Below are 27210 nucleotides of genomic sequence, written 5' to 3' on the forward strand. Positions count from 1 at the left end.
CTTGTGCAGCAAGATCATTTTATAAATATGTATGCATATATTGGATTTCACATATTTTTGCCATGTTTAACATATATTGGATTACTTACAACCTAGGGGAGGGGATGGAAGGAAGGAGTGGGAAAATTGGAACACAAAGTTTTGCAATTGTTAAATTATTTATGGCATATGTTTTGAAAATAAAAAACTTCAATCAAAAATTTTTTTAAAAATTCACCTTTGGCAAAACCTTGTCTTCCAAATTTTTCTTCCTTTCTTCCTCCTTCCTCCTCCCCAAGGCAGCAAGCAATCTAATATAGGTTAAACTGTGCAATTCTTCTAAACATGTTTCCTTGTTTATGCTGTACAAAAATAAATCAGATCAAAAGGGGAGGGAAAAAAAAAACAAAGAGAGCAAAAAAAGGTAGAAATACATGCTATGCTTTGATCCACATTCAGTCTCCATAGTTCGAACTCTCTGGATGTGTGGATGGTGCTTTCCATCCCAAATCATACTGGAATTGGCCTAAATCACCTCATTGTTGAAAAAAGCCAAGTCTATTTCATTTGATCATCACATAATCTTGTTTCTGTGTATAATGTTCTCTTGTTAATGCTCACTTTACTTAATACCAATTTATGTCTGTCTTTCCAGGCCTTTTTAAAATCAGCCTGCTCATCATTTCTTATAGAACAATAATATTCTGTTACATTCATATACTATAACTTATTCATCCATTCCCCAACTGATGGGCATTCATTCAAATTCCAACAAAAAGTTTGATTTTTTTTTTATATAAAGCTTTTTATTTTCAAAACACATGCATAGATAATTTTCAGTGTTCACCCTTGCAAAACTTTGTGTTCAATTTTTTTTCTCTCATTTCCCCTTTCCTTCTCCCCCTTCCCTAGACAGCAAGTAATCCAATATATTAAACATGTACAGTTCTTCTATACGTATTTCCACAATAATGCTGCACAAGAAAAATCAGTGTAAAAAGAGTAAAAAATAAGAAAGAAAACAAAATGCAAGCAAATAACCACCAAAAAAAAGTGAAAAATACTATGTTGTGTTCCACACTCAGTTCCTACAGTCCATTGAGTGCAGGTGGCTTTCTTCATCAAAAGATCATTGCAACTGGCATGAATCTCACCCCATTATTGAAAAGAGCCTTGTCCATCAGAATTGATCATCATATAATCTTGTTTCCATGTACAATGATCTCCTGGTTCTGCTCACTTCACTCAGAATCAATTCTCTCCAAGCCTCTCTAAAATCATCCTGCTGATCATTTCTTACAAAACAATATTCCATAACATTCATATACCATAACTTATTCAGCCATTCTCTAATTGATGGGCATCCACTCAGTTTCCAGTTTCTTGCCACTACAAAAAGGGGTGCCACAAATATTTTTGCACATGTGGGTCCCTTTCCCTCCTTTTTGATCTCTTGGGGATACAAGCCCCACTGGGGTTACTGCTGGGTTAAAGGCTATGCACAGGTTGGTAACCTTTTGGCATAGTTTGAAATTGCTCTCTAGAATGGTTGGATCCATTCAATATTCCACTAACAGTGTATCAGTGTCCCAGTTTTCCCACATCTCCTTCAACATTCATCATTATCTTTTCCTGTCATCTTAGCCAATCTGAGATGTGTAGTGGTATCTCAGAGTTATCTTAATTTACATTTTTTTTACATAATTTTCTGGCATCATTCATATTTCTTTTCCCATACATAATTTACATAATTTTCTGGCATCATTCATATTTCTTTTCCCAAATTTTCTTCTCCCTCTTATTTTGTTTTTAAAATCCTTTTTGATCTGTACCAGGAATTATTGCTTGGTTTGTATCCAATTCACAGTTTTTTCTTTGAGACTTTTCTTATAGCTGTGTTTTAACATTGTTTTTTTTTTTAAATTATAGCTTTTTATTTACAAGATATATGCATAGGTAATTTTTCAACATTGGCAGTTGCCAAACCTTTTGTTCCAACTTCTCCCCTCCTTCTCCTCACCCCTTCCCCCAGATGGCAGTTTGACCAATACATGTCAAATATGTTGAAGTATAAGTTAAATACAATATATGTATACATGTACAAAGTTATTTTGCCTATATAAAAGGAGTCAGACTTTGAAATAGTGTACAATTAGCCTGTGAAGGAAATCAAAAATGCAGGCAGACAAAAATAGAGGGATTGGGAATTCTATGCAGTGGTTCATAGTCATCTCCCAGAGTTCTTTTGCTGGGTGTAGCTGGTGCAGTTCATTATTGCTCTTGGAACTGATTTGGTTCATCTCATTGTCCATCAGAATTGATCATCATATAGTATTATTGTTGAAGTATATAATGATCTCCTGGTCCTGCTCATTTCACTCAGCATCAGTTCATGTAAGTCTCTCCAGGCCTTTCTGACATCGTCCTGTCAGTCATTTCTTACAAAAGAATAATATTCCGTAACATTCATATACCACAATTTATTCAGCCATTCTCCAATTGATGGGCATCCACTCAGTTTCCAGTTTCTGGCTGCTACAAACAGGGCTGCCACATTCTTGCACATGCAGATCCCTTTCCCTTCTTTAAAATCTCTTTGGGATAGAAGCCCAGTAGTAACACTGCTGGATCAAAGGGTATACACAGTTTGATAACTTTTTGAGCATAGTTCCAAATTGCTCTCCAGAATGGCTGAATGTATTCACAATTCCACCAACAATGTATCAGTGTCCCAGTTTTCCCACATCCCCTCCAACATGCTGCATTACCTTTCCCTGTCATTCTAGCCAATCTGACAGGTGTGGAGTGGTATCTCAGTTGTCTTAATTTGCATTTATCTAATTAATAATAACTTGGAGCATCTTTTCATATAGCTAGAAATAGTTTCAATTTCTTCGTCTGAGAATTGTCTGTTCATATCCTTTGACCATTGTTTTCTTCTTCATCTCTGTCTTGATCTTCCCTGTCAGCACAGTAGCTTTTTATGATTAGGTTCTTTTTTTGTTGTTGTTCATTTTCTCAGCCTATTTCTTAACTTTTAACTTTTTTAAAATTAGAATTTCTTACCAGAGTAAAGGAGGCACTCTCCCAAGTTTCAGGGTTTTTGTGCTGTTTTCATAAATAGTACCTAGAATCTACAGGTTTTCAGTGTTTCCAAAGTAGCAGGATCTAGAGCAGGGGTCCTCAAACTATGGCCCGTGGGCCAGATGCAGCAGCTGAGGACGTTTATCCCCTTCACCCAGGGCTATGCAATTTCATTATTTAAAGGCCAACAAAACACAGTTTTTGTTTTTACTATAGTCCGGCCCTCCAACAGCCTGAGGGACAGTGAACTGGCCCCCTATTTAAAAAGTTTGAGGACCCCTGATCTAGAGAGTGGTTGGTCACTGCTTTCCTGGCCTGTGTTCTGGTATTTGTCCAGGAAGGGACTTTTTCCCTGTTGCCGCAAGTACAAGTGCTCCTTTTCCAGCTGTGACCAGGGTCTCTGCTCACCTGTGATTACAAGTACTAGTGTTCCTTTTTATCTCAGAACTGAGACCAGGACTTCTTTCTCTTGTGAGTCACCACAAGCACTCTTCTCTGCCCTGCAATTTTGACTAGGTCCCCTTCATTCCTGAATTTGCAAGCACTAATGCCCCTCTTCACCTTGGAACTGCAGCCCAAAAACTGCAAAGCTTCCTACTGCTATTGCTGAGTTGTGTACTGTGCTCTGGATCAATTACCACTCCGGTGTCTCAGACTTCTTCTGCTCATCTTGTAATTTCTATTGGTCTGGAAAAATATCTTATTCCAACTTTTTGTTGGATCTGCTACTCCAGATTCCAATTTGAGGTATTATTTTAAAGTTTTTTGAAGAGGAATATTGGGAGAATTCCATCAATTTGCTGCCTTTATGCCTTCATGTTGACTTTGATTACTTATCAAAAAAAATTTTTTTACCTTGATTAAGAAAACTTGCTCCAGTATGATATAGAAACTCCTTTATATTTTTTAAAGTCATTTACAACCTGGATGGGGAATTGTGGGATCTGAACCACACTGATTCCATCTTTTGACTCAGTTTTAGATCTTGGTCAGTTCCTTTTCTATTCATTTATAGATCTCGTCCAATTTCTGACTGTGAGAAAACTTTTATTCAATTAATGAATTGTGAGAAAACTTTATTGTATTGTTTAAACTTAGCTCTTTGTGGCTGGGAAGCTAAACCCCCCTCTTATCTTTTGCCTAGAGATCCTTATAACTAAAGACTTAGGTTATGTTGACCAGAAACTCAGTCAGATCTGAAAATTGAGTCAATATTTTCTCTCAATTATCCATCTCAAGCAACTCATATATCTTATCTGGAAACTAGCTTGATGTTTCTTGTTTCTTTGTTCCTTTAACTGAATATGGATTTGTGGGGTGAGGGACACCTTATTTTTTTTTCTTCTGATTTCAGGGAATTGTTGTCTTCATTGTCGCTTCTCCCAACTCACAAAATTTACTCATTCCCCTCCCTCAACTTTGAAACCCCTAATCTTTCTTCCAATTAGAAATCAGGTTACCTAATTTTGTAACCTGGTTTTTACCCTGTTAGATTTTTTTCATTAATTGATCTTATTTAATTACTTTTTTTAATGCATAAAAATCTGTCTTCTTCCTGTTCAGTATCTCCAATTAGGAGTCTAGTACCAAAATTGAGTCTTGGTCCTGAATTGTCATGCCTTTGCAATACCTAGCTTAATAAATCATTCTGCTTGCTATCATAATTTTATCTTTCAAATGTTCATTATACATTCCAGGGACCCATAGGATCTGCAGTGTCTCTAGTAGTGGTCTGTTCTGGGATGTTATAGAAGGTTCTGTAGATCCAGACTTCAAAGATTTACAGGGGGCTTGTACTTAGGACTTAAGAGTTCAATTCAGGACCTAAGGGAACTCAGGCAAAAACCATTAAGGGAAGAACTCTCAGGAAGTTCTGTCTCTGGCATAAACCCCTATTTCAGCTATTAATGCTGGAGGGAGCAATATAAATATTACTACTACTGTCAAAAATTCTATAGATCTAGATATTCTCCCAAAGTAAGAAGGAAATGATTATAACATCTGTAAACAATGACTCAAAGGGGAAAGATGGACTTTCCATAAGGAGTACATGAATATCTAGATGAAGCAAGAAATTAAAATGAAATGATAGTTCAGGAAAAAGGAATTTAGAGGAGAATAAGTAGCTTAGGTCAGAAAGGGGCAGACTTTTTTCAAGTAATAGGGTTCCTGGAAACTAGAATACACCTAATACAAATTATTGCTTTGCTGGGACAGCAAGAAATAATAGATCAAAATCAAAAGATTGAAAAAAATAGAAGAAAATAAAAGATAATCTGATATAAAAAAAACTGATCTATAATTTAAATCTAGGCGAGATAATTTTAAGAATTGAAAACTATGACAAAAAAAGCCTAGACACTATAGTTCAGGAAATTCTAAGTGAAAAATGTCTGGGTAATATTTATGACTTGGAAGGGGTTATATGATGATGTAGGGCTAACTTTTATAAAGGGAGAAAAGAAGCAGGTGTCCTTTAAGAACGCTAAGTATCAGGAGAAACTGATTTGTAGGAGAAAAAAGGATTTGTAGTTGGATTCAGTTATGAGCATTTGAAGGGGAGAGAAAGAGAAGGATAAAAGGAGAAAGCTATTTCCTAATAATATAGGAAGAAGTGGAACCTGTTATTTTTTCATAATTATGATGTGAGAAGAATATGCCAGCATAAAGGATAACGTGTTAGTAGCAGACATCAGATATATCTCATTTTGAAATAGACAAAAAAAGATTGTGCGTGCGTGTGCACACACACACACACACAGAGTGTTTGATGTAGAAATCAAAATCAGCTGGAGAACAAGAATTAGGGGTATGTGGGAGAAAGGTGGGAGGATAAGAGGGAAGATAATAATAGAGTGGGAATAGCCTTGAACAAAACAGACTTTGTGATCTTAAAGAAAGAATCAAATGGGGAAAAAAATAAAAGCAAAAAAGAAGCATCTGAGGGGGATGTGCATTAGTTGGAGAATACCTAAATAAATTATGGTATATGAAGGTAATGAACTTTATTATACCATAAGCAATTACAAAAAAAAAAAAATTCAGGGAATTCTGGGTAATATGTGAACCAAAGTAATAAGAGTAGGACTACCAGAACAGTTTATTCAATACCAACAACATTATGAAGGTAAGCAGCTTTGAAAAACTTAGCAGTTCAGATCAATGATCATATCCCCAGCAGATGGATGAAGGATAGATGTTATATCCCTCTGTTTGTAACAGATATAAGATGCATGCATCCATTTTGTATGGGTTCCTTCTGTATGTTCTTTTCAAAAGCTTGACTGTTATTACTTGTTTATGACGGTTTTGTTTTTCTTTCAGTTTTTAATTTGGGGTGAGTAGCTAGGGGAGATTATTAGTAATGATGTCAAAAATAAGAGAACCATTGGAATATATTTAAAATGAGCAAAAAGAAGTTCAGAAAGAAGCATAGACAAGCAGAACAGTTTTGAAAATAATATGTGGAATGATATACTTTTTTTCAGAATCAAGCAGTTTAAAATGGAGATTCACAGTTTCATATGGAAACTTCTTGTTTGATTCTGTCATGTTTATGAGAATGCTATTCCCCCTTTGTATTTGAGGTGCAAATAAATAATGATTTTTTTAAAAGAAGTCTTTTGGGATAGTTAGGTGGTACAGTAGATTGAACCACTATCCTTGGAGTCAAGGGTATCAGAATTCAACTATTCAAACTCTTTTTTTTTTTTTACAAATTGAGAAATTGAGTCCTAGAGAAATTAGTCAGTTTGTCTAAGATAACACAGTTAGGAGCAGAACCAGTATTCAAGTCCAGGTCTTTTGTGTTTGCTTCTAATATAAATTTTTTTAATCTTTCTTTCAGAAAGGATTAAGGCAATGGCAAGAGGAGCATGAAAGGAAGGTACAGGTCCTCTCTGAAATGGCCTCAGAGCAACTGAAGCGGTTTGATGAGCGAAAGTCATTGAAACAGCACAAGGAATATCAGGACCTTCGTGAGGTGATAGAGAAAAGGTAGGAACATCCATAGGCTAACCAGTATTAGATAATATTAGGAAAGTTAGATAAAGAATGGATAGCAGTTATCCCAGAATAAAAGATGTAATATGAGAACTTGGCTGCTGGAGGTCTGAGATCTGTAGAATGGATCTCTTCATGTGAGAGGGTGATGACGATGATACAAGGAGACTGAGAGGCATTTGTGTTCTCTGACCTCTCCTCTTCCCTCTTGCTTCCAATTTATTTCATTCCCAATCCACAAGGACCATCTTTGTTAGTAAGACTGCTTTGCAACGCCTTCAAGTGTTATGATTCACAACTTTGGAGGGACGCAGAGAATTGACTTGCCCCTTCACTTAGGCATGGTCTGTAACAAACCAGATCCAAAGAACAATATTTCTTATGAAAGATTTTCTCTGAATGTGGATCAAAGCATAGCATTTTCACCTTTTTTGGTGATGTTTGCTTGTTTTTTTTTTCTCATGGTTTTTTTTCCCCTTTTGATCTGATTTTCTTGTGCAGCATAACAAATATGGAAATATGTTTAGGAGAATTGCACGTGTTTAACCAATAGTGAATTGCTTGCTGTTTAAAGGAGAGAGGAGAGAGGAGGAAAGGGAGAAAAATGTGGAACAAGGTTTTACAAAGATGAATGGTGAAAATTTGCATGTATTTGGTGGGAAAAAAAAGTAAAAAAAAATTGATCTGAAATTAATTGACCTTTAATACATTTATAAAAATAATTTTTAACTGTGTTATTGATGCCTTTTATATTATAATCCTCTCTCAATAAAACCTCTTCCCCACCACTGATTCCTCCCTCCTTTATGGAGTAGTGGGGAGTGTAAAGGCAGGGAACGATGTTTTTGTTTCTCACTTTTTTGGGAGATAGGAAGTATCCTGCCCTGTTCATTCCCTACTGATGCAGTCAGTCAGTTGTCTTTCAATTTATATTCTTAGAGAATTATCTAGGATACTGAGAAGTTATCTGTGATCAGATAACCTATATTTCTCAATTGTAGACTTGAACCCAAGTTGTCTTGACTTTTAAGACTGTCTTTCTTTTCATTATGACACTATTCAAACCCTACAGCTATAACATGTAAAAAAAAAAAAGATACAAAAACAGTAAACTGAGTGCATATGATGACATCTGCAACATTTCATATCTGTTGTCCTATATATCTCTCCTGAGAGAGGAAAATTGAATATTGTATTGTCATTTGTTTTTTGGAACCAAGTTTGGTCATTACTATGAATCTGAATTCAGATACTTTTTAGTATTGTTTGTATTGTTGTACCAATTTTGTGTGTTGTGTGAAGAATAATTTTTGAGTAGGAATTCCTAATTTTTTTTTTTTCCCTTCTGAATCTCATTTCAGTTTCAAAGAAGCACAAGGTCAGCAGGAAAAGTTAAAAGAGGAACATCGTCATAGAGCCAAGGTCAGAGGCTGGAAAATGAATATGGAAAAGTATGACTGAGAAGCTCTTTTGAGTACCTTTTAGAACTTCTTTCTGGTTGGGTGTGGAATACTAGAATTTGATTTATAGTATCTTAAATTCTGAAAAATCCTTAGGTCATCTAGATCTTTCTTTCCTTTTTTCTTTTCTTTTCTTTCTTTTTTCTTTCTTTTTTTTTTTTTTTCCTGAGGCAATGGGGGTTAAGTGACTTGCCCAGGGTCACACAGCTAGGAAATATTAAGTGTCTGAGGATGGATTTGAATTCAGGTCCTCCTGACTCTAGGGCTAGGACTCTTATCTGCTGTGCCATCTAGCTGCCCTTAGTTTACTCTTTCAAATAATTCAGGAATTCCATTTCAGTATCACTGACATCTGAAAGCTTCTCTATTTGAATATCTTTGATAATAGAGATCTCTTTTTATTATGTCACACTACAACCTGTTCCATTTTTCTTATCATTGCTTCCAAGTGATTATGGAGAATTTCTTTGCTTGGAATTCTCCCTATTAACAAAGTGGTTAAACTCTATAGAACTTAAGATACAAAGGTAAAGGGCTTAGAAGTCACTGAGGAAAAGTTCCAAAGACTAGGTTTTCACCTGATGTTCCTCTTTATAGATTCTCAACCTGAAGCTACGGGAAGCTGAACAACAGCGGTTGAGGCAAATAGAACAAGAGCGGCTTAGAAAGGAGGAAGGTCAGGATCGTTTGCGGCGTCTCTATGCCCTTCAAGAGGAGGTGTTGCAGCTCAACCAACAACTGGATCCTAATTATCAGCACAAAGACCTGTTGAGAATAGACCTGTCTAGTTATGGAAGCAAAGGAAACCATTTATGTGGGCTTATCTCAGGTATCATTCGGACCACCAGTGAGGTAAGAGATTTACCCAGCAATTTTCTTCCTTTTCCTTAGCAGTCTTTTCACAGATATTTTCTTATGGTTAAATAAATAGTTAAATTGTTTTGGCTTTACTACTACATACTAAGATAAATCCTTGACAACTTGTGGCCTCAGTTTCCCTTTCTATCCACTTGGAGAGAAAGTTTTTTTAAAGGAATTTACTCTATGATTGGGCCAGTGCCTACCATTACTGTGGTTTGAGGATGTCTTTGTGTTTGTTTTCCCTACCATTATGTGTGAATCTCATTGTAGTATAGAAGAGAGAGAGAGGTGGATTGGGAGTCAGGAAGGCCTGAGTTCATTAAATCCAGCCTTATACTTGGACTCTGTCACTCTGGGCAAGTCATAGCTTCTTATGCTATGCTATGCTTGAAACTACTCTCTTTTAAGTATGGGAAATGAGTGTGGACCACAACATACCATTTCTACTCCTGTTATTGTCTGCTTGCATTATTGTTTTCCTTCTCAGGTTATTTTTACCTTATTTCTAAATCAGATTTTTCTTGTGCAGCAAGATAACTGTATAAACATGTGTGTGTGTGTATGTGTATGTATATGTATATATAGTATTTAATATATACTTTAAGATATTTAACATGTATTGGACTACCTGCCATCTAGGGGAGGGGGGCTGGAGGGAAGGAGGGGAAAAGTTGGAACAGAAGGTTTTGCAAGGATCAATGCTAGAAAATTAACCATGCATATGTCTTGTAAATCAAGATCTATAATAAAAAATATAATTAAAAAAAAAGAAGAAGAAACTACTCTCTTTTAAGTTGTAGACCAATGTCAGGCTACATTGGTCAAAGGTGTTTTCCATCAGGAGTTTTCAATACTAAAGGAATAATAAGTTTAGACCAAAAAAAAATCATTTTATGCAATTTCATGTAAGCCTTATATAATAAAAATAAAATTTCCTTGAAAACCACATGAAACCAAGCCTCTGAACAGAGCCTGATGAAATGAAACTACTCTCTAGTTCAAGATAAATTGGAAGGACTTAAGATTAAGGTCAGTCTCACTGGGATAAAAGAGGTGTTCAGCCCAGCTCAGATGTTATCTGTAAAAGCCAGTGAGAGGGTCTTAATCACAGATCAGCAACTAAGATGTATGATCCTGGCTCAGTAGCAGAGCAGATCGGTGGGGCAACTTCCAGGACCAGCTCAGGGAACCAGGCTATTGTCTGGAGAAAGCAATTAGGGTTCTGAGCAACGCAACAAACACAAGGGACCTCTATCCTCAAAACCAAGGCTCAGACCTTCACAAAAATCTTGGGACAGTGCCCAAGAGCTGCCCAGGAGCAGAAATAGAAAAATAAGTCACAAAATAGGAAAAAAAAAAAAGAAAGAAAGAAAGAAAGAAAATGAGCAAGAAACAAAAAAGAACCTTTATTGTAGAAATCTACTGTGGTGACAGGGAAGACCAAAATGTCTACTCAGAATGAGGACAAAATGCCCCCATAGGAAATCTCAAAAGGGTGATATGAATTGGTCTTAAGCCCAAAGAGGCTTCTTAGAAATTCTCATAAAGGATTTTAAAAGGCAAATAAGAGAGGTAGAAGAAAAGTAGGGAAAAGAAAAAAGATGTATTCAAGAGAGAAGAGATAGCTTAGAAATGAAAAGATAAAAATTGAAGAAAACAATTCCCTAAAAATTACAATTGGCCAAATAAAAAAATTCACTGAAGAATTCAATTCCTTAAAAAACATAGGTCATTTGCAAAACAAATTCACTGAAGAAAACACCATCTTTAAAAATAGAATTAATCAAATGGAAAAAAGAGATAGAAAAGTTAATTGAAGAAAATCATACATTAAAAACTTGGAACCATTTTCCTAGCTGACCAGGGTCAAATCACTTAACCCCAATTGCCTCAGAAAAAAAAAAAACCAAAAAAACAAAAAACCTAGTGCCAGACAAATCAAGAATCAATCAAACAGATTTAAAAAAATGGAAAAATAGAAGAAAATATAAAACAAGATGAGAAAATGATACTTGTAATTCTTGAGAAAAGTAAATGTTTTTTAGTAGGGCAGTTAAAGCATACAAGGACTGAGGGTGTGGGTGTAAATTGATTCTGATGTGATATTAACTAAAAAGACATTAAAGGGTGGGAAAAGAATTGTACTGGGAGATTAGGAAAGGAGAAAAAATGGGATAGATTAGATTAAAGAAAAGTCACAAAAAAATTACAATAGAAATAAAGGGAGGCAGTTGATACATTGATTTAAGTGTAAATCTCATCAGTTTTGATTCAGAAAGGAATAACATTGACTCAGTTGGGTATAGAACTTTATCTTGCCCTATAAGGAAGAAAGGGGAAAGAAAAGGGAGGATTTGAGAAGGGAAGAGTAGAAAAATCCTAGGAAAAAGGAATAAAGGGTAGAGAAGGGAGGGGTGATAAAAGGAAGGGCAATAAAGATTGAGAATAGGGTGAATCACAAACAAAACAATACTATTACTAAATAAACAGGGTAGAAAGAGAACAAAAGTCTATAATATGGGGAGAAAAGAGGATGCAGTGAAAGATTGTAATCATAAGTATGAATGTGAATGGGATGAACTCTCCCAGAATGGATTAAAAATGGAATCCTACAATATGTTGTTCATGTATTATATATAAAAACTTCACAATCAAATGCAGAAGGGCCAAAATAGTAAATGCTTCCTTTTAATTACATTCAATAAAAGGCCACAGAAAGACAGACTAAAAACTAATTGGAAATTGAATAACCTAATTTTAAGGAATAAGTGGGTCAAACAACAAATCATGGAAATAACCAATAATTTCATCCAAGAGAATGACAATAATGAGACAACATACCAAAACTTATGTGATGCAGCCAAAGCAATTCTTAGGGAAAACTTTGTATCTCTTAATAGTCACATGAATAAAATAGAGAAAGAAGAGATCGGTGAATTGAGCATGGAACTAAAAAAGTTAAAAAAAAAAAAAAAAAAAGCATTAAAAATTAATTCCAATTCCAAATTAGAAATTCTGAAAATCAAAGTATAGATTAATAAAATTAAAAGTAAGAAAACTGTTGAACTGATTAATAAAATTAAGAATTGTTTTTGTGAAAAAAACAAAATAGATAAACCTTTGGTTAATTTGATTAGAAAAAGGAAAGAAAAAACCAGCATCAAAAATTAAAAAGGGTAAATTTATCACCAATGAAGTAGGAACTATTTGTATGCCAACAAATATGACAATTTAATTGACATGTATTAATATTTACAAAAATATAAATTTTCTAGATTAAAAAATAGGGGATAAATTACTTAAATAGTCCTATTTTAGAAAAAGGAATTGAACAAGTTATCAATGAACTCTCTATGAAAAAAGTATCTAGAACTAGATGAATTTATAAGTGAATTCTGCCACATTTAAAGAACAATTATTTCCCATACTATGTAAACTATTTAGAAAAATAGGCAAAGGAGTCCTGTCAAATTCCTTCTATAACACGAATATGATGCTTATGCCTAAACAAAAGAGAGCCAAAATAGAAAAAGAAAATTATACATCTTCCTAATGAATATTGATGCAAAAATTTTAAATAAAACATTTAACAAAGAGATTACAACAATTTATCAGCAAGATAATAACTATGCCAAGTGAGATTTTTACCAGGGATGCAGGACTGATTTAGTATAAGGAAAATTATTGCCATAATTGACCATATGAATGACAAAACTAACAAATCATATGATGATCTCAGTAGATGCAGAAAAAGCTTTTTAACAAAATAAACAACACCCATTCCTATTAAAACCCCTAAAGAGTAAGGAATAAATGGAGTTTTCCTCAAAATGATAAACAGCATATATTTAAAAGCATCAGCAAGTAATTTATAATGGGGAGAAGCCAGACATTTTCAATAAGATCAGGGGTGGAGACAAGGATGCTCATTATCACCACTATTATTCAATATTGTATTAGAAATGTTGGCTTTAGCAATAAGAAAAAAAAAAAAGAAATTAGAGTAGACAATGTGAAGAGATAAAACTATCACTTTTTGCAGATGTTATGACGGTATACTTTTTTTTTTTTTTTTTTTTTTTTTTTTTTTTTTTTTTTTATTTAATAGCCTTTAATTTACAGGATATATACATGGGTAACTTTACAGCATTAACAATTGCCAAACCTCTTGTTCCAATTTTTCACCTCTTACCCCCCCCTCCCCCTCCCCTAAATGGCAGGATGACCAGTAGATGTTAAATATATTAAAATATAACTTAGATACACAATAAGTATACATGACCAAAACATTATTTTGCTGTACAAAAAGAATCAGACTCTGAATTATTGTACAATTAGCTTGTGAAGGAAATGATGGTATACTTAGAGAATCCTAGAGAATCATCCAAAAATTTACTTGAAACAATTATTGGCTTTAGCAAAGTCACAGGATATAAAATAAATACACACAAATCGTTACTAATGAAGCCCAGCAGGAAGAGATAGTAAGAGAAATTTCATTTAAAATAACTGTAAACAAAATAAAATATTTGAGTATCTACCTGCCAAGACAAACTCAGGAACTATATGAACACAATTACAAAACACTTGAGCATTTGGAAAGTATCAATTACTCAAGGTTAGACTGAGCTAATATAATAAAAATGACAGTTCTATCTAAATACATCTGTTCAGTGTCATACTAAACTGCCAAAAAAATATTTCGTAGAGCTAGAAAAAAAACTAACATAATTCATCTGGAAGAATAAAAAAGTTAAAGAATACAAAGGACAGTGACTGCTACCAGTACTGGACCAAAAACTCTTATTATAAAACTGCAGTCATCAAAACCCTCTGATACTGGCTAAGAAATAGAGTGGTGTGGATCAGTGGAATTAGGTTAGATACACATGACACAATAATCAATGACCATAGTAGTTTGGTACTTAATAAATCCAAAACTCTGGGATAAGAACTCACTTGGCTTAAACCTATATCTTGTACCCCATACCAAAATAAGGTGATTTAGGCATAAAGAATGATTCTACAAGCAAAAGGAGACCAAGGTTTAGTTCACCTAAGTGATCTTTGGAGAAGGAAGGAATTTATGGCCAAAGAAGAAATAGATAATTATGAAAGTATGAAATGAAAAATGGATAATTTTGATTACATTGAATTTTAAAAGTACAAACAAAACCAATGCAGAAAAGATTAGAAGGGAAGGAGAGAGTTGGGGGAAAATTTTTACAGCCATTGTTTCTGATAAAGTCTCCATTTCTAAAATATATAAAGAACTGAGTCAAACTTCTAAGAATATAACTCAATATAAATGGTCAAAAGATATAAACAGACAGTTTTCAGATGAAGAAATTAAAATCATCTGTAGCATATTGAAAAATGACTGTTTTGTTTTCTAAAATAGAACTATTTAAGTAATCATTATATGAAAAATTCTCTGTATTAATTAGAGAAATGCAAATTAAAAGAACTCTGAGGTACTACCTCACACCTCTCAGATTGGCTATTATGGCAAGAAAAGGTAATGATAAGTGTTAAAGGGGTTGTGGGAAAACTGGGACACTAATGCATTGTTGGTGGGGTTGTAAAATGATCCAACCATTCTGAAGAGCAATTTGGAACTGTGCCCAAAGGGCTATAAAATTATGTGTATCCTGTTTGATCCAGCAGTACCACTACTGGGTCTGCATTTCAAAGAAATCATAAAAGAGGGGAAAGGATCCACATGTGCAGAACTGTAACATCTCTTTTTGTGGTGGCAAAGAATTGGAAAATGTATGGATGCCCATCAATTGGGGAATGGCATAAAATATAGTATATGAAAGTAATAGAATATTATTGTTATATAAAAATTGATGAACAGCCCGATTTAGAAAGATATGGAAAGATTTACACAAACTGAGCAAAACAAGCAGAACCAAGACTACATTGTACAGAATAAGACCACAAATTGTGTGAAGATAACTATGAAAGACTTGATTCTTCTCATCAGTTCAGTGATCTAAGACAATCCCAATAAACTTTGAATGGAAAATGCCATCTGCATCCAGGGCGAGCACTATGGAGACTTAATGTAAATGATCACATGCTGTGTTCACTTTCTTTTCTTTTTCTTCTGTTTTTTCTTTCTCATGTTGTTTTTTATTTTATTCTGATTTTTTCCTCTTTTTCCTCTCTTCATGATTCATAAGGAAATACGTAAAAATGTGAATCTTCATTTATAACTCAAAGTTTTACATGTAACTAGGGAAAATAAAAAAAAATTTAAATCATATAATAAAAATATAGAAAAGCAATTTGGGCAGGCAAAAATAATCTTTATTATCAATTTTAGCTTTGTAGGATTTGAGACTTAAGTTTAATTGCTTAATACTTGGTGTCAAGAGAATTCTTTTTCTACATGGCTAAAAGTAACTAGTACTTTGATACAGTTCCTAAATGTACCAAAAAGCAGATTATAACAGTAGTGCCAGAATCAAATAGAAATGGATCCCTCCAAGCTACATTACTAATTTAGAAAACCACAAATTAACATTAATTTTAATGTTGATCAAATTAATTAATACATTTAAACACCAGGATGTTTCTATCTATGGGCCACAAACCTTATGGGAAAGAATTATAATTATAATTCCTTTTGTCCAAAGGAGATGACCCCTGGGGAAGGATTTTTACAATAGCTTCCACCACAGTTGTTTCTTATTTTGCAGAAGAGTCCTAATAAAAGAAATACTAAAACATTTTTACACACACACACACACACACACACACACACACACACACAAATTTGGGGGGAGAGAATGGGGTAGAGGTAGGTAGAGTAGTGGACAGAGTACCACCCTGGAATCAGACCTGAGCTCAAATCCAGCCTCAGACACTTAATTACTTGGACAAGTCATTAGGCCTTGGTTGCCTTTAAAAAAAGTCATACATGGTTTAAATTTTGAATGAGATGATTCAAACTCTTAGTGATGTTTTGGTGTTGATTTATATCCTTTCATTCTCTAACTCCTTTCTGTCACTAAGTTCTGCTTTACTTTCGGTTTGCAGAGAGGTTTTCCTACCCCAGAAGATGAAGCCATGGCAGAACGCGCTTTACAGGAGATGCGGCAGGTGCTTACCAGCTTGCAACAGGAGATTTCCAAAGCTATTGAAGAAAAGAGGAGACGAGACGAAGAAGAGGCCAAGCAAAAGCAGAGGGAATTACAGCAGCAGCCAAAAGCAGAGAAGGAAACCCCGGTTCCTACCCATTCCCCAGGAGGAAAACAGAGAGAAGGTAATAGAAATTCATCATATAGCTGTTCAAATGGCTAATAGTATCTTATTAGATACATTTTTAATATTTCTTTAGAGGGACAGCTTACAAGCTGAATTAAGATAGATAAAAACAGTCCTTTCAATTTTGCAGTGATTTTACTGATTGTGTCTGAATATAATCAATCATGGCTATTGGTTGTAACTATTACATTTTGTTCTAATTAATGCAGATCCTAAGTTTGGACTCTGACTTTTTTCATAAGGTTCTTGGGATCTTCTGCAGTTTTCTTAGGATGGATTTCTGAAAATTCATGATCTATTTAGTATTTATAGTATATACATAGCATTATATAAGAGTCATGGCTGTTTTCCTCAGGCCTCCAGGTGAAAGCAGTAGACAGTACAATGCAGTGGTACCAACAGCTGCAGGATGCTGCCAGTCAATGTGTTTTGGCCTTTGATGCGTTAACCAACAGTAAAGATCATCAGGTAAGGAAGGGATGGAGAGGGCCATATTAAGGAATCTCAGTGCTGAAAGTGTTCTCCATAGAATTTACCCTAAAGACCAGTTCTTGTCTCTACCATAAGTGAATGTAGCCAACAGATTGGCTTTCCTTTTTGGTGCTTTCCTTATCCTGAATGTGATTTCTTAGTTTCTTACAGAACTTTCTTTCATTCTCCTTTCTATATTTTTGAGCAGACTAAAAAGATTAAGATGGACCTGCAGAAAGCTGCCACCATTCCTGTCAGTCAGATCTCTACTATAGCAGGTTAGTGTGGCCAAGGTCCTGCTTCTTCACTTTGTTTATTTATTTATTTTGTTTGTTTAGTATGTATATTACTTTATGAATCATGTTGGGAGAGAAAAATCAGAGCAAAAGGGAAAATGGAGGGAAAAAAGAAACAGAAAAAAAAAGTGAATATAGCATGTATTGATTCATTCACCTTAGTTCTTTTTCTGGGTGCAGATGGCATTTTCTGTCCAAAATCTATTAGGATTGCTTTGGATGACTAAACCACTAAGAAGAACTAAGCCTTTTATAGTTGATTATCTCACATTCTTGCTGTTATTGTATACAATGTATTCCTGATTCTGCTTGTTTCACTCAGCCTCAGTTTGTATAAATCTTTCCAGGCCTTTCTAAAATCAGCTTGTTCATTTTTTTATAGAACAGTAATATTCCATTACCTTTCATATACCACAACTTATTCAGCCATTTCCTAATTGATAAGCATCTACTCATTTTCCAATTCTTTGCTACCACAAAAAGAGCTGATACAAACATTTGCACATGTGAGTCCTTTTCCCTCCTCTATGATTTCCTTGGGATACAGTAATGGCACTGCTGAGTTAAAGGGTATGTCCTTTTGGCATAGTTCCAAATTATTCTCCAGAATGACTGGATCAGTTCACAATGATGTTTCAGTATCTCAGTTTTCCCACATCTCATCTAATTATCATTATCTTTTTTTGTCATCTTAACCAATCTGAGAGGTAAGAGGTGGTACCTCAGAGTTGTTTTAATTTGCATTTCTCTAATCAATAATGATTTGGAACATTTTTCATATAATTACAGATTACTTAAATAGTCCCATTTTAGAAAAAAAAAAATTGAACAAGCCATTGATGAACTCCCTCAGAAAAAATCTGGGACAGATGGATTCTGCCAATCTTCCTCTTTACTTTAAAGTTTATTGAGAATATGTGCAGGAAAATAATGGGATAAATATATAAATTTATCTCTTTGAAGAATGGTATTTAGAAAAATGGAATAAAGAACAGCAATTGGGAAGAGACCTTCTTTCAAATGAAGTTACTAAATTTTATGGAACTCTGGGTGAAGACTCCTCAGAATCACAAATTGGTTCTCAGTTGATAGTATAAACTAGAAGTTCTAGAGATCTGATTATTTTTCTTTAGCGTTATTGATCTAAAAGCATTATTAATCTGAAGAGAACTTTGGGTAAGATACTTCCTCTACACAAGCCTCAGTTTTTTTCATTTATTAACTTGTGTTAACTTGTGTTCAATCAAGCCTGTCATCACCCGATATCTTTTGGCTCTGGTTTTTATTGTATGCTATCTTGTTTCATGTGCAAGGTAATTCTTGTCCTCAAGGCACTTGTATAATCATGAGAAAGACAGCACATATAGGGCAGGTTTTTGCTGCAAGGAAAGGCCTAGTAGTCATTAGGGTATAGAGATTAAGTAGTAGTACAATTTACTTAATATCATTTTCACTGATAAAATCATATCAATGAAATGATTTTAACAATTTCAAGAATCTTGATGGAAAGTGTGACAACCGCGCTAGCACCCAGGATACCTTAGAATCAGCCAGAGTCAGGACAAGCAAAAGTCCTCCATCTTTATTCTTGGTCTTTAGGAGCAGAAGTGAACAGGATGGAAGCAGAATGGTGAAAGTGTTAAATAAATAATTGATAGTTTGTTTGCATCAGGGTTTTCAGGCTTAAACTTTGAGCTCCACCGTGCAAGGCCTATTTCTCCTTATTGCTCTGTGTTCTTACTGTTGTTTAATTATGATGTTATCAGAGGGATCACTAGGTATGTGTCCAAATACTTGTTGATTATCTGTAGTTCTCTTTGTCCTTTGTCTTGTCTACCACAGGCTCCCAGCTAAAGGAAATATTTGATAAGATCAACAGTCTGCTCTTGGGAAAGGCTGTTCACTGTGGAGGTCGGGCTGTGTCAGTGACGAACCATCAACAAGGACTGGACTTTGTCCATTACAAACTGGCAGAGAAATTTGTGGTGAGAGAAACTTTTTTGGAAAGACTGTATAATTTAGTGGAAGCAGCACAGGACTTGGTGAGGAAAGAACTGGGATTCAAATCCCACTTCTGACTAGCTGTGAGATTTAGGGCAAAACATTTAATTCCTTTGAGCCTCAGTTTTTTTATCTTTAAAATACATTTTTGTTATGCAACAGATGGTTAATGTCTTTCATCTTTTCATTCATTAACATCTGCAATACCAACTTCATAGGAAGAATCTTTGTGAAGATCAAATAAGATAATGTATAGAAAGCATTTTGTTCTAAATGTTCTACATGAATGTCAGATATTGTTGGTAAAGAGTTGTCTAGGGGCATTCACTGATTTGCCCCAGGTTTACATAGCTAGTAAATGTCAGACTTGAACCTTTGAGTTGTTGAGCCTGACTTTAAGGCATACTTTCTAACCAATACAATTGCTGATTGGTATTGGCATAGGAGATTTTCTCACTTGGGAGTTCTTTCCTATAGTGATAAAATCACAGGATCAGAGTTGCTTTTTTATTATTGGAGATTGAAAAAGGAGCAGAAGACTCTTGAAAACTAATACTACCTTTTTATTGGCAGAAACAAGGAGAAGAAGAAGTGGCTTCTCACCATGAAGCAGCATTCCCCATTGCTGTTGTAGCGTCAGGAATCTGGGAACTCCATCCCAGAGTGGGGGACCTCATCCTTGCTCATCTTCACAAAAAGTGCCCTTACTCTGTGCCTTTCTACCCAGCCTTCAAGGAGGGAATGGCCTTGGAAGAATATCAGAAGTGAGAATTTTTTTACTTCAGACTATTAAACATTTATTGGAATGATCCTTAAAAAATAATGAAGTTTCTTTTTCTTCCTTTCATAGAAAACTGCAGTTAAAAAAAAAACTTATATTTATCAAGCACCTTCCTTTACCCTAGTCATATGTCACTTAGCTACAATTAATTTTTGAATTTATGCCTACCCCAATAGAATTAAATAAAGCATTGTTTTACAAAGTCTAATGTGATAAGTTTAAACTTTTATCTACCTTTTGTACTTCCTGCTATATAATTGATATGAATGATTATCCTTACTGTATAAATGTGAAAAATTAAAATTGAGAAGAGAACTTTCATTTAGTGAAAAAGATCTTTCATATATTGAATACAACTTCTCATCTGTTTCCTATAAACTAGCTTCATTTGCTATTTACATGCCCTTTATAGGGTGTTTCACATTTTACTTAATTTTATAACATATTTTCTCCTTTGAATTGTATATACTTAATATTTACTTATATGCATTAAGTACATCATTATATTATATCATAATTACTCACAGTGAAATGTAAGCTTTTTGAAGATGGAGACTTTTCTTTTTGTTTTTTATGCCCAATGTCTATATAATGCCTTCCATATAGTTGGTGCTTGTTAGATATGTGTTGTATTGAATTGAAATGATAGAACATAAAAATGCAGATTCTCCCATTGCCTGATTAATAATTCTCTGTCAGAGATTAGTTGTGTCTAATGCTACAAATAGAAGTCTTTATCTGGATTTGTCAGGGAAGGGGAGAAATAGATTTTTGTAGCCATAAGAGGTAAATGAGATTGCTAAACTAGCAATTTAGATTCCTCATTCTCATTTTACTCCTATCACCTATAATGTTTGTTTTGTTTTGTTTTGTTTTGTTTTGTTTCTTTACAGGCTCCTTGGCTACCTAGTAAAGGATTCCAAAGTCGAACAACAGGATAATTTCCTGAAACGCATGTCTGGGATGATTCGTCTCTATGCTGCCATCATTCAACTCCGTTGGCCTTATGGAAATAGGCAAGGGGTAGGCAGGAGGGACTTCCCAACTATAATAAGATATTGGACCAGATCCTGTAACAGTGGACATTTTGTTCAGAAAATACTCAGTCTATCGGAACCTACAGGAAATATTCCTTTTCTTTTTTTTTTTTTTTTTGGCCTGAGCAGTTTCTTTTATTTTTCATATTATATATATATATATATATATATATATATATATATATATATATATATATATATATATATATATATATTTAAATAACTTTATTGACAGATATGTACAATTATATTAAATATATTTCTACATTAGTCATATAGTGAATGTAGTGAATGAAGAATCAGGACAAAGGGGGAAAAAACAAACAACAACAAAAAAAAACTTGAAAGTAATATACTTTCAGTTCTTTCTCTGGGTATCTACTCATTGTCCAATTCTTTGTTACCACAAAAAGCTGCTACAAACATTTGCATATGTGGGTGGTTTTCCCTCCTTTATGATTTCCTTGGGATACAGATCTAGTAATAGCACTGCTGGATCAGAGTATATAGTTTTATAACCCTTTGGGTATAGTTCCAAATTGATTGGATCATTTCACAACTCCACCAGCAGAGCATTAGTGTCCCAGTTTTCCACATCCCTTCTAGCATTTATTATTATTTTATCTTAACATGTTAGCCAATCTAAGAGGTGGGAGGTAGTACCACAGAATTGTTCTAATTTGCATTTTTCTAATCTATAGTGATGTAGACTAATTTTCATATGACTATAGATGACTTTAATTTCTTCATCTGAAAATTGTCTGTTCATATCCTTTGACTAATTATCAGTTGGGGAATGACTTATATTCTATCATTTCTTTTCTTCAAGAGAGAAATCTCATTGAATGAGTTGATGGGTCAAATTAGAAAGTTGTGCATTATGGTTTAGGGAGAACACATTAAGTGGTACTCTAAGAATAAAGATGAGGACAAGGAAATGTGTTTTTCAGTAAATAATCAGACCATGAACTAATTGACATGAAAACTCAAGTTTTCAAAGTGGGATTTGCTGTGGACTTATTTTCACTTGGGCCCAAAATGGAGGGGAAAAAATATAAACAATTATTAGTAATTTAAAATTTAGTATCACCATTGAAGAAGTAAAGTAGAGTCTCTGAAATTGAGTGAAATATCTCTGGGATCCCAGGAAGGAAAGGTCGGGATACTCGGTGGATTAGTCCATTTCATGAAAAAAGATTCATTCTATCTGTCATTCCTGTCCTATGGCAAAGATGGAAATAAATAGCTTGATACTGAGGTTTCCTCCATCCTTTAAAAATTCTATGATGAAGGGGGATAGTGATTCTCTGGCTTGATTGTTACATGATTGAATTCTTCTGCTAGGCTCACCCTCATGGTTTAAATCATGGCTGGCGATGGTTGGCACAGATCTTGAATATGGAGCCTCTTTCAGATGTGACTGCCACTCTTCTGTTTGACTTCTTAGAGGTACAGGAAAACATCCTTTTTTGATGAAGCCAGTGGGCTTTTAATTTCTTGGCCAATAATAGATTGTATTGAAGGGTAATAGAACTGGAAAAATATGCGTTTGGGAGATGTTAAGACAGGAATCAAGGCTTTGAGGTTTATTCAGAGCCACAAAAGTAACTTAGAGGACTTCTAAGCTAATTGTTTTTCTTTTATTCCAGTATAAATAGGACTGATCCTACTCCTTCAAGGATCAGTGATTCCCTTATCTCTTAACTAATCTACCTGGCAAATTCAGTTATCTGAAACTGAAAAATAGACCATAAAAAAAAAAATGTCAATGAACAGCTGAAATAAATATTACAGAACCTCTGCTTCAGGCCTTCAGGCCTTCATTTAGTCTATTAATTTTACATATGCTTCTAGTCACCTTGTTATTCATTTTCCTAATCCTTAGTAATCCTAATCCTTATTGAAGCAATAAATTTGAAAAGGGATTACTTGAAATTAGTGTATTAGCAACAGCAAATAATTATTGCTAATAAGCCAAAAAAAAACAAAACACCCACAAAATACAGAGTGGTCTAGGATTTGGGAATAGGAGCAGACCTATATACTTTAGTTGACCTGAATAAGTTGTTTTATTACAGCATAATTATAGCTTACAGTCCCTTCTGACTCACATCAATAATAGATATTCATAATATTAACTTTGGTTCTTGTAGAAAAAGTTAACTTATGTTTAATGTACCTGGATTAAGAAGACATGGAGGTTTTATCCTTCTACAAGCTATCAAAAATGAGTGAGATGAAATTATGACTTTTAAAGGTATAAGCTAGAAAAAATTAGGTGTAATATCTTTTGTCTCAGTGGTATTTGGTAAATGAGACACATACTTTAGAATTGGCTGCCATTTGTTGGCTGGGTCAGTGGCATGATTGGCATGGCATGCCTTATGGGAGAAGTAGAAAATAAAAGCTTGGTTGGGCCTTCTAGATTTTTCTGCATCAGTGGAAGTTTCTATTTCCTGTCTGACATTGATTGCCTATCCCTTCCAGGTATGTGGGAATGCACTCATGAGACAGTACCAAGTTCAATTCTGGAAGATGATGCTACTTATAAAAGAAGAATATTTCCCCAGGTACCAAAGTTGATTAATAGAGACAACATGGGTTATTGAAGAGAGTTGTGAATTAAACTTCAAAAAAATTTAGTTTCTACTACTAATATTGAGCATTATCATTATATAAAGAAAAGCACTTCTTCTCTTCTCTACTGATATTTGATACATTTGAAAGCTGATAAAAATATCTGCAAAGGGCGTTTGGCTCTTTCAAGATAACACTAGTTAAGGACTATTTATGATTAGTATATATGGTATTTCTCACCTGCCTTATATGCACACACAGATAAAATTAGCTGAAATGATTCTTGCACATATTAAGCTAATAAAACATGGATTTCCACCTAATAAATTGTAGTATTCATTGATCACCTACCTAATCTAGTTCATTCAGTGGCCCACAGCTTTCCCTATGTCTGTAAGCTAGTGGCATTTCAAATTGGAAGGGACATGATGCCTGGAGCTCCTAGCATATCACTCTGCCAACCAAAAAAGATTGGGAATCCTTGAACTACAAGATACTGAATCTTCACTTCAATCTGGCTTGTAAGGATCATTTGAAAATTAGGACTGTTTATCCTAGAAAATGTTCAGTAGGATGGGTAGATATTAAATTATCTTTGAAATATTTGAAGGGCTGTTTTGTGAAAAAGAGGTAGACTTGTCATGTTTGCCTTTAGAGAACAGAACCCAGGATTGATGGATGGAAGTTGCAGAGTCAAATTAAACGATGCTAAAAAAAAAAAAACAAAAAAAAACCTTAATAGAACTGCCAAAAACATGGAATGGGTTTACTCTGGAGGTAATGTGCTTCTCCTACTTAGAGGTCTTCAAGCAGAAGTGGTATAGGCCACTTGTCTAGTACATTTAAATGGAGGATTCCTTTTGGATATGGACTAAGACCATTTGTCTAGTGTTGCCATTCCAACTATGAAATTCTGTGACAAGATTATATTTAATTATGCTCTGAAAGATAGATGTTTGTTCTCCACTGAAAAGCATCCCAGATGTCCCTGTCTTGCTTTAATGTTTCTCCTGTGCATCTGAACTTTTTCCTCTTTTTAGAATTGAAGCCATCACCAGTTCAGGACAAATGGGGTCTTTTATACGTCTCAAACAATTCCTGGAGGTAAATTAAATATCTGAGAAATTCTTGGATCTTTATGCCATTATTGTCATGTCTTTATTCCTTTTCTTCATTCTTTTGTTTATTTTTGCTTTTCTGAACTCTTCTTGCCCCTGGTCTGTTTTTTCCTTCTTTGGTTTCAGTTCAGTAATTGAGTTCTCATCAATTTTCACTAATCATTGCCTAGTGTTCCAGTTAATTATGACATTCTTCTGTGGATAAGTTGTTTCAAAAATCAAAGACTCACCCTTTTAATTTGTTGTTTTGGTTCACCCTTTATTTTAAGGGATTTTCGTATTGCCACAACATCCCTTTCTTTGTCTCAGAGCTCATAAACTAGGAAGTGTGGTAATCTCTTCAGAGAAACTAAGCCTTCTACCAGAGTCTTTCCAAAGGCCTAGAAACAGCAAAAGGTTAATTTTCAAAAATAATTTGGTGGCATAGTATTGTTATCACCAGCATAACTGGTAGATTCTTCATTGAGTCAAATTCCATTAGTAATGGCAAAAGGTAAATTAAGGCTTACAAAAAGCAAAACTTTTCTTTTAGAACCATCTCACTTTCTTCTCCTCTCCCCCCCCTTTTTGCAGGTGCATATTCAGACTTTTGAGGGTTTTGTTGTTGAATTGAATACTTGCCATTTAACATAAAATATCTTCTGACTCATTTTGGGAACACTTCTGCAGACGCTCAATTTTTTTTTTCTCTCTTTTCCTTATCCAGAAATGTCTACAACACAGGGAGATTCCCATCCCAAAGGGCTCTCTGCCCTCTTCTTTCTGGCGTTCCTGATGGTGACTTGGGTTCTGGTTCCTTTCTTGGAAGGAAAGAAATAAAGCAGCAGAAGACAGCAGAGTTTTGGGGGAAGTTGTCTCAGGGAGGTTATTTTCACAGTTTTAATGTCTTCTCAAATTTGATCATGAATTACATCAAGGATCTTCACTTTGTTGACATAGTAACCAAGAAGAGGATGAGCTTTGATAACCATGGAATAGTAAAAGGAATTTAACAGTTTTATTCTTAATGAAAGATATAGGAAAAAAAAGATATTTAATTAATAATTATGATAATAAGTTCACATTCATAAATCATTTTATGACTGCAATGTGCTTTTGAATGATCTTGCTCCTTACAACAATACTTTCCAGTAAGTAGTATAACTGCTATTGTCCCTATTTGGCAGATAAAGAAATAGGCTCAGAAAGTTTGTGACTTGCCTCATAATCACACAGCTACAGAACTTGTCCCAACTTTCCTTGCTTATTTATATCTTTCTAGCAATTTGGGCATTAGGTTTACAATAGAGCCAGTTCCTCATATTCAGCTGAATTCCTTGAAAAGGAACAAAGTTTAGAGAGTACTTTTTGGAATTCTCATTGAATGGTAATAAATATGGTTCAGATCCCTTTGTAATTTTAATCATAAGTCTGGTTTCTATTAGATTCATTTTTCACAACTTTGGATTAAATATGCTTGATAGATTGTGTTAAATTCAAAAAGACATGCTCACTTCAACAACATATATATATTAAATCTTAAAATGCAATTGAGGTAGCTGAACCAATTCAGCTGGAATCAATGATCTTAAAGAGATGCCATTTTAAATTGGGAGTTTTTGCGCAGTATTGATTTCTTTAGGCTTTGCTTTGCTTTTACTTGCCCACCTCACAGCCAATTCCTTGATTTTTGCAATTTATCTAGGATTTGTTTAGGTTTATGCTATCTGTATTAATTGTGGAGGGGAGTTTTCATGAGCCACGGATTAAATGCAAAAGAAATTATAAGTCTGCAGAATAATAAGAATACATTTGCTATATCCATCAGGGAAATGTGGAGCTTGGGTTGTTGGGAAATTCTGGATTTGTTGTTAGGAAAAGAACCATTCCCCTTTTACAACTTGGAAGGGACAACTATGTATCTATTCCTTGGTGTCTAATTAGAACGTGTGTAATATAAAGCCTAGTAGTTTTTTAATACTCATGTGGTATGAAGTGATTCATTCTGTGAATGGTTGACTATATACTTCTAAAAAAGAAATAATAAAAGTTTTATTTCTAATATGTGGCAAGTTGGTCCTTGGTTGGGTCAGTTTGAGAACAGTCTGGTTAATTCTTTATGACCTTAGCCATATCTTTGAGGTCATGGTGTGATGTCTGTAAAGTAAGTATAGTTAAGGTGACCAGGATTCTTTGATCTTGGAAAAATAGCTTTTTAAAAATTCTGTCTGCTATATAATTAGGTGTCAATAACTGAGCTCCTTCTGTCTAACAAGAACGTGATAGAAC

The 27210-nt window shown here is 34.4% G+C and overlaps 1 protein-coding gene across 1 annotated transcript in view; it reads left to right on the forward strand.

Moving 5' to 3' along the window:
• GLE1 (GLE1 RNA export mediator) overlaps positions 1-26985 on the forward strand; it is a 39835-nt gene extending 12850 nt beyond the window's left edge. The window contains exons 4-16 of the mRNA XM_003757317.4: positions 6911-7059; positions 8427-8487; positions 9123-9377; positions 16434-16659; positions 17017-17129; positions 17341-17410; positions 19271-19413; positions 20003-20193; positions 21104-21233; positions 22592-22696; positions 23735-23817; positions 24865-24928; positions 25649-26985. Coding sequence (XP_003757365.1) covers positions 6911-7059; positions 8427-8487; positions 9123-9377; positions 16434-16659; positions 17017-17129; positions 17341-17410; positions 19271-19413; positions 20003-20193; positions 21104-21233; positions 22592-22696; positions 23735-23817; positions 24865-24928; positions 25649-25717 — 1659 coding nt within the window. The 3' untranslated portion in view covers positions 25718-26985. The remainder of the gene's footprint in view (positions 1-6910; positions 7060-8426; positions 8488-9122; positions 9378-16433; positions 16660-17016; positions 17130-17340; positions 17411-19270; positions 19414-20002; positions 20194-21103; positions 21234-22591; positions 22697-23734; positions 23818-24864; positions 24929-25648) is intronic.
• Positions 26986-27210: the final 225 nt, after the last annotated feature.

The sequence above is a fragment of the Sarcophilus harrisii genome, chromosome 2 (assembly GCF_902635505.1).
Source record: "Sarcophilus harrisii chromosome 2, mSarHar1.11, whole genome shotgun sequence".
Lineage (NCBI taxonomy): Eukaryota > Metazoa > Chordata > Mammalia > Dasyuromorphia > Dasyuridae > Sarcophilus > Sarcophilus harrisii.